Here is an 8152-nt window from a genome sequence, read left to right as displayed (position 1 = left end):
TACCTTTGAAAAATTAAACTATGTTAAATAAAAACTCTCTAAAATGTGAATATGCATTTAAAATTGCATCAATAAAAATAAATTACAATAGAGAAAATTCTAATAATCTAATCATATATATTTCACATGCCTTTGATGGAAGTCATTCTCATTCCAAGACTGAATCTAGATTCTGATCAAAGAGAAAATGCTATGTTCACTGATTTTTACTATCCTTATATTTTTAGGTAGACATATTTAATTTTGGCACTTCTTGGCTTTCTATTATGATAGATTAGAATTTGAAAGTTGTAAATTCCCAAGACCAAATATTCTAGAGCACAGGATGAGTCCGGGAGGGGGAATTAAACTCCCCTATAGTAATCCAGTGTAGCTTTTCCTGACCACTCCAACTTCTAGACCTTTTGTGCCTTCTCAGACTCACTTATTAGGAGGCTAGAAGACTCTTGGAAAGTGCTTCCATCTTTACTACCCAACAATCCAGAAAATTTAGGAATATGGCAACCAAAATAGTTGCTTGGTGCCTAGGCTTTAATCTAGTCATTTTTGAGCACTCTGTATCCAAATGGTTAACAGGCAACAGGCCTGTTCAAATGCTAAACTGGATAGATATGAGAATGAGGCATCTCAAAAATAGGTAGAAAAGATAATCCCAGGGGCAGAAAACTTAAGATATGTGCCCCTTCAATATAAATCCTTGATATCATATCATGAATACAATATGCTACAAATATTTTTAATGATGATATTAATTGACATGCATAATATCCACTAGGAAAATATTTTTATTTTTAAATAGGGAGGAGTCTTCACAGGAAAAGAGTTGCTAATTCTGTCATCTCTCCAAAAGTTATATATGTGTTCTAAATTGATACTGGATGTGATTTTAAATTTATGCTTAGTGTGTTATTGGTAACACTCAGAAACCATCCTTAAATATTAAAAATCTTGAATACCTGATGACTAGGATATATTGTTAACTGACAAATGCAAGATGGAGAAAAGTGTGTATGATGTACTGCAATTTATGTATCAGTCTCATTTCCTAACATAAGGGAAGTACAAATATATGTATGTGTCTCTTATAGAAAAAAAAAAAAAGGAAAATGATAAACTAAGAACTTATTCGAAATGGTTACCTACATAGAGGGAGAGAGAGTAGTGTGAAGAAAGCAATGAAAATTAGACTTTGTGAAGGAAACTCATTTTGTAGATTTGACTTTGGAGCCATATAAATGTTTTACATAATTATAAAATGTTATTAAATCAAACTTTAAAGAGTGCAATCCTTAAAAATAAAAAACAAAATAATAAAAAAAAGAACTTAACTTTATATCAAGTCACCCAAGCAAGAGATGGTGGCAGAGGTTGTGAGATTCTGAATATGTTTGGAAGGTAAAGACAACAGGATTTGCTGATGGGCTGGGTTTGGAAGTAAAAGAGACCAAAGTCAAGGATCCCGAAGGTTTTAGGCCTGAGGAACTGGAAAGGTGGTATGTGGAAGACTGCAGGAGGCGTGGCTTTGGACAGAAGTTTGAGATGCCCATCAGACATCCAACAGATATGTGGAATGAGCAGCTGGATATACAAGTCTGGAGTTCAGGGAAGAGGTCCTCAAAAGATTCAAACTAGAATGTTCAATATAGGTAAGCCAAGAGTAGAGGAGGAAAGAATCTCTTTTTGATAACATTCCAGCTAACAAATGAAAACAAAACTAGAATATCACCATTATGCAACCCCCAATAAATTAATGGCTCTAGGGTGTAGGCAATGAATATCAATGGCTACTAGCATGCCAAAAGGAGATATAAGCAGGTATTTTATACCGTCTGATGAAAAAACACCTGCAGTCTTGCCAAAGGGATTAGGCCACTGGATCCAGCCACTTGGACCATGGTGAACTGCATTTTGAATATGCAATCAGCAAAACCAGACTGAGCGAAACTCTATAGGTCCTTCAACAATAAATTGTAAGGAAAGAAAAGGGGTGGAGGGGGAATATGTGGATTAAAGAGACTTAAAAGACACCAAATTAAAAAATGGGCAGAATTGGGCTCTTGTGCCTGAGGATGCTTATTTAGGTACTGAGGCAATGAAGAAACAGGATAAGTGACTGCTACAGAATTTGGAACGGTGGTTGATTTGGGGGGGAGGGAGGAAACTGTGAATGGGGCAGGATACATGGTAGGGAGTTTTGGGGATACCTGGCAGTGTTCTATTTTTTGGCTTAGATGGTAGTTGCAGTTGGTTGGGGGAGGTCCTTTGAGAAACTTCATAAAACTATACATTTGCTTGATGTGGCTTTTGTATTATTTTACAATATAAAGGTTAAAACACACCTCGTCTTAAAAGGACAATGATGAGTCTAAAAATAATAGATCTCTCTTATTCCCCACATGTTTTACCAGCAAAATATTTACTTGGGACATTACATAGTTTAATCCATACCATGTGATGTCCCAAGTAAAGTAGAGTGATGTTATTAAAGATATTTTCAAGTGGAAGTTTCCTTTTTTATTAATGAAATATTTTGGGAATAACTAAAAAGGTATGGAGAATAAGATAACAGGAACACTTGTAGACCTACCATTCAGTCAAAATGTTACAGATACAATTAATGTCCCCTGTATACCCTTCCTCAATTTCTCCTCCCTTCTCTTTTGCAGAGGTAACCACTATCTTGAATTTAATGTTCATCATTCTCATTCATGATTTTATACTTTTACATATAGAAGTTCTCCTTTCTGAGAGTTCAGTCAAGAGTCTGTATAAGAAATATTTTTCCCCATGTCATTATCACTGTAATTATCAGCTGGTAATGATTAAAAAATAGACTTTTATTAGAATATACCTTACCTTCCCATTTGAATTATGGTCTTTGGTTCAGCTCTAAGAAGCACTAGTTTAAGCACTGTTGCCGCTGCTTCCTAAAAATAAATTGTCAGCATTTACTTTGTAGAAGATTGTAGTGTCTTTTATTACTCATCTGCTTAATTTATCAATGTTCTGTTTAGTTTATTAAGGAACAACTGTTTACTAGGAGAACTAATGGGTGGTTATTCATAATGCATGGTAAGAGGCAAGTTATCATGAAATGTTCATATGAATATGAAGGAAAATATTAAAATTACATATACATATACTTTGTGTATATACATATCAGTGTGCAAATATAAGTTGCACTAATTAGTCCTTTTCACAGCACATTATTAATATGACTGGGAAGATATTTGACTATCTAATCAAATATCTTTTCAGTGACTTCTACGAAGCTATACATAAAATGTTAATGGATTAAAAGTATTCAGCTTTTAGTCTTTGAATAACCTATGCAGTCTTCTTTTTTTAGATTAAGATAAAATTTTTACTCATTATTATTCACTGACATCTTTCTATTAAACAAATAATTGCTAAGATCCCTTCTACTTATTTCTTTTTTTTTGTTTGTTTGGCTGCGTTGGGTCTTCGTTGCTGTGCGCGGGCTTTCTCTAGTTGTGGCGAGTGGGAGGTAACTCTTCGTTGTGGTGCGTGGGCTTCTTGTTGCGGTGGCTTCTCTTGTTGCAGAGCATGGGCTCTAGGCATGCAGACTTCAGTAGTTGCAGCACGTAGGCTTAGTAGTTGCAGCACGTGGGCCCTACAGTGCACGGGCTTCAGCAGTTGCGGCGCGTAGGCTCCAGGCACATGGGCTCAGTAGTTGTGGTTTGCAGGCTCTAGAGCACAGGCTCAGCAGTTGTGGCGCATGGGCTTAGTTGCTCCGCGGCATGTGGGATCTTCCCGGACCAGGGATTGAACGCGTGTCCCCTGCACTGGCAGGAGAAGTCTTAACCACTGCACCACCAGGGAAGTCCCTACTTGTTTCTTATAAGGCTCATTCTTTGGGAGAAAATTTGCAAGGTATTATGATTATCCATAATACCTTAAATACAGTTAATTATATGGAATCCCACTAATTGACTTTAAAAGTGTGAAAGGAACCTGAAAGTTACCTAAGAAGACTTGAATAGCCACACTCCTGATTAACTTTTCATTTTCAAAAAATGACACTTGAAATAAAAACGTTTTGGGAGAGAAAAGCTTGTTATTAATGGTAGAGAGTAAAACTTGAAATTCTTGGTATTACCAGAAAAATCCAGGCAATATTCTCTAGGAAACGATTTCCTAAGAAACATTAAGGAAATTAAGAGAAAACATAATCTTTCAGTTACTCTAGTCTCATCACTGGAACATATTCCCCTACCCTTCCCAAAGTGTCCCTTTTAGAGTATATAAACTATGAAATCACAGAAACATGTGAAACAAAGCAAATGGCAACATGAGGCAGTAAAATAATTGACACACTGGACTGTAGTGCCATTTCTGGAGTTGAAGTGCTGCACAACCTAAGAAAATGAGTTGTCTGGGTCTGTTTCCTTGTGTGAAGAATGAAAGGATTGGGTAAGATGATCTCTGCAGTCCTGTCCAGTTTCATTTGATTTCATGATTAAGCTTTGGTAGATACTAATATTTTCTAATGAGTATAAAATATTTGTGACATTAATATTTAGCACTGAAGGAAGATATGATAGAACTGTGCCTTAAAGCTCCTTCTCCCTGGTCAGCCTTCCACATAGCAGTCATTCCAGACCTTTAATCCTGTCCCCCAACTGCATACTGCTCCACCACGTTCCACTTTCTTACTTCCTTGCATGCTTCATAAAGAGAGGCCAATGGGCTTATAAACTTCTTCAACTTTCTGACTCTCTCCCTTCATAATTAATGAAGTAGTTATTGAGAACATACTATGTCCAGGCATGGTCCACTGTAAGGACAGAGTTGAAGACAGTCCCTGTCCTGAAGGAGTCCGATGGCAGAGACAGTTAAGTAAAAGAAGATTCCAGTTCAACCTGGCAAGTAGTTTGGTAAAGGGATGTAAATTAGCCTGGGCATAGAGAAGGCTTCAAGGAGGAATTGAGAAACATCTCAGAGCACAGAAGAGGTGACACTGCTAAAAAATGGAGACAGGTGGGTTCCGGGGAGAGGGAACAGGAGATTGGAAGGGAGATCTTGGTGAGACTGGAGAGCAGCATGAAGTTCAGGATGGCTGGAGCACAGGGACAGCTGGGGAAGAGAAGGAGGTAATCATGGAAAAGCCCTACCAGGGAGGGCTGTGAATGCCAGGCTAAGGACTATGAACTTTACAATGAAAGTAATCAGATGCCATCCAATGATTTTAAGCAGGGGAGTGACAGGATCATATTTGCTTTTAGGAACAATCCTCTGAGCAGCAGTGTGGAGGCTGGTTTTGAGAGGGACAAGGCTAAGGTCTGGGAGATGAGTTAGGAGGCATCTTCAATAACCCTGGTGAGAAGTAACAAAGGCCTTGATGAAGATGTGGTTCAGAAACAAGGAGATGGATTCAACATGTACTCAGGAGATGGAACTGATAAAACTTGGTGGCAAAGAACACATTTGAGAGTGCAGAAGAGGGAAAAATGAAAGATGACTCCCAGTTTCCAGCTTGAATGGCTTAGTAGAGCTATGCGGCAAGATTAGAAATACACGAGGAGGAATCCACTAGGAAAGAATTAATTTAGTGCTGGACATGATATGCTTGAACTTCTTCTATTAGGCAATCTACTCGTGGAAAGAGATTACCTTGAAAGCAGATTTGGCAGTGATCAAAATAAAGGTGTCCATTTGTGTGAACAAATGTGTCAAGTTAAAAGAGGACTAAAGTTAGAACCCTGAAGAACATGGCACTCAAGGGACTGGCACAGAGGAGAGCCTCAGAAGGAGACTAAATTCCATGTCTATATCCATACCTCCTCCTTTCCCCAAGACAGCATTCCTCTAAACCAAGGCTCACATCTCTACTGCCACACTGGATCCATCCCTTTGTGCTCCTTCAGGTCTTGCTCTAACCAATAATCACTGCCCCTTATATCTTCAACCTCTTCTCCTCTCCATTAGCCTATATTCAGGTGAAGGTTTTCCCTGTATTAAAAAATGAGGCCCTTTCCTGGACCATACTTCTTCTAGCTTTCACCCTCTCTCATTCCCCTTCTAAATTCTTGAAAGAACAGTCTAACTTCACTCTCTCTTCCTGGTCTCCGTCACTTGGCCTAAAGCCATCTGGCTTCTTCTGCCTCTACCTCCACCACTATCAGTAGGATCACTTAACATTTCCTAATTGTCAGTCCAATGAACACCTCTTGGATCTTGTTCAACTTCTCTGGGTCATGAGACATTCTTGTAATTTTCTTCTCTCAGCTTTCAGAATACCACTGCTCTCATTTGGTGACCAGCCTCTCTATTCTATTCTTAACAGTGTTCTGCCTTTTGGTACTCCTTTCTTCTCACTTGGGCACTCTTACCCACTTCTACCATCTTTAACTGTTAGCCCTGACCCTCTGACTGCTACCTATTGGAGCTTTTAATGACTTAAATCTTTTGGGAATAAGATGGAGGAATAAACACACAAACAGATTGGCTATTTCCAACCAGCAACAAAATTCAACCTGTCCCAAATTGTACTTTCCGCCCTTGCATTTCCTCTGACTTCTTCCCCCAGAATCCTGCCTCCATCTGTAGTTTCCATCTTGTTTAATGCCACCTAAGAAAAAAATTTGACAAATCTTCACATTGTACACCTTAAACTTACAAAATGTTATATGCCAATTGTATCTCAATAAAGCTGGGGAAAAAAGATTAAAAAAAACAAAAAGAATCATCCTAGGCATGGCCCTGTTCCCTATCCTACATATCCAGCCAGTCATTAACTCCTGAGGATTAGTTTGCAAAGTCTCTTTAGGATCTGCCCACTCCTCTCCTTCTTCACTGTCATTGCCTTAGCTCAGGACTTTAGATCTCCTAGATAAACTATAACACCACCATCCAAACTGGTTCTCTTCCCTCCAATCCCCCTTCTGTATTGTAACCAGACCAAAATTTCTAGTAAATGGATCAGATCTTGCTATTCCTCCATTTATAAATCTTTAACCGCTCCCTGGTTTCCCTTGGATAAGAGAACAAACTGAATATAGGACCTTGCATCAACTATTCTCTGTCCACTTTTCTGACCTCAGCTTTAGCTCCTATATACTGCGATCCTGTGCTCTAGCCACACTGAGGTTCTTGCGGTTCCCCCAAACACGCCATTCTGTTCCCTCTGCATGGAGTCCCCATTCCCTTTTCCTGGGGCAGGCTAATGCTCACTCTTGTAATACTTTTAAGCCAAGTACCTCCTCTGTGGTTGGCAAGCAGTCACCCATCCTGAGTGCTACAGGAGCAATCTCCATCTCCCGCCATTGAAATACTTTTTACATTGGAGGAGAACGAATGAAGCCCTTGGATATAAAAGGACAATGTGCTCATCAAGGGACAGCTCCAGGCGCCGTCTTCTCTTCCTTGTTGCATCCCCTACACCTTTACCCCGGGATTTTGCAACTAAAACACGTTCAATAAATGTGTGTTGAACTCCAGGCCATTTCTCCGCGGGGGAGATAAAATCTTTAAAGGTCTCCGGAATTAAACGTGACTGCAAATCTCAAGTATGTCACGTGCAGCACCAACCCTAACCCCTGGGCGGCGCACTTGCGGCTCGGCCGGCCGGGAGCGCTAGTGGCTCACGCCGTGGATTCACCATCTCGCAGGCTAGGCCGTACGCAGGGGCGGGCCTCAAGCCTCAACAGCCCGCTCCGGGCAGCCCCTCGGCGCTCCGTCCTGAGGGGCGGGTCCAGTGGGCGCCACCCTCGAAAAGTGGAGCCTACGAAGGCTGAGGTGACGACCCAGGGGTACCTGATAAGAGCCGCCGGTTAGGGTCAGCTCCGCTAGGACCGCTCGGCCATTTGCAATGCAGCTGTAGGCGATCGTCATAGTGGGCGAACTAGAGAAGTACAGGTTCCCGCCGGACCTAACCGCCCGCGACAGTCTCGGGACACTGACTGGGGCGTGGCTCCGGGAGGGGCGGTGTCTGCGCAGGCGCGAGGAGCGATTGATTGGCAGGGAGGGAGGCGGGGCCCTCCCTTACCTGGGCTGAAACTGTGACGAGATCGGGCAAAGTCTCTGGAAAAACTGGCTTTGGTTAAGTGAAGTCTTTCTTCGTAGTCATCCTTAAAATCATTTAGGAGCCAGTTACTTCACAGTGTTTACTTACGTAGGATTCATTCTCAAT

General features: G+C 40.7%; 1 protein-coding gene across 3 annotated transcripts in view; it reads right to left on the bottom strand.

Moving 5' to 3' along the window:
- LOC113609839 (vesicle-associated membrane protein 8-like) overlaps positions 1–7927 on the bottom strand; it is a 31342-nt gene extending 23415 nt beyond the window's left edge. The window contains exons 1-3 of one of the 3 annotated variants that reach the window (XM_027087490.1): positions 7777–7893; positions 7221–7325; positions 2857–2927 (exon numbers count right to left, since the gene is read on the bottom strand). In XM_027087490.1, the coding sequence (XP_026943291.1) occupies positions 2857–2927; positions 7221–7277 (128 nt within the window). In that variant the 5' untranslated portion in view covers positions 7278–7325; positions 7777–7893. Of the gene's footprint in view, positions 1–2856; positions 2928–7220; positions 7326–7776 lie in introns of all 3 variants that reach the window. The other 2 variants (XM_027087491.1, XM_027087489.1) reach the window with 2 other exon arrangements.
- Between the last annotated feature and the right edge of the window lie 225 nt (positions 7928–8152).

This window comes from Aethalodelphis obliquidens, unplaced genomic scaffold (assembly GCF_003676395.1).
Source record: "Aethalodelphis obliquidens isolate GAN/ISIS:26980383/991018 unplaced genomic scaffold, ASM367639v1 scaffold59, whole genome shotgun sequence".
NCBI classification, from domain to species: Eukaryota; Metazoa; Chordata; class Mammalia; order Artiodactyla; family Delphinidae; genus Aethalodelphis; species Aethalodelphis obliquidens.
Note: the sequence above shows the minus strand (reverse complement) of the source record. Positions and strands in the feature narration are given on the sequence as shown.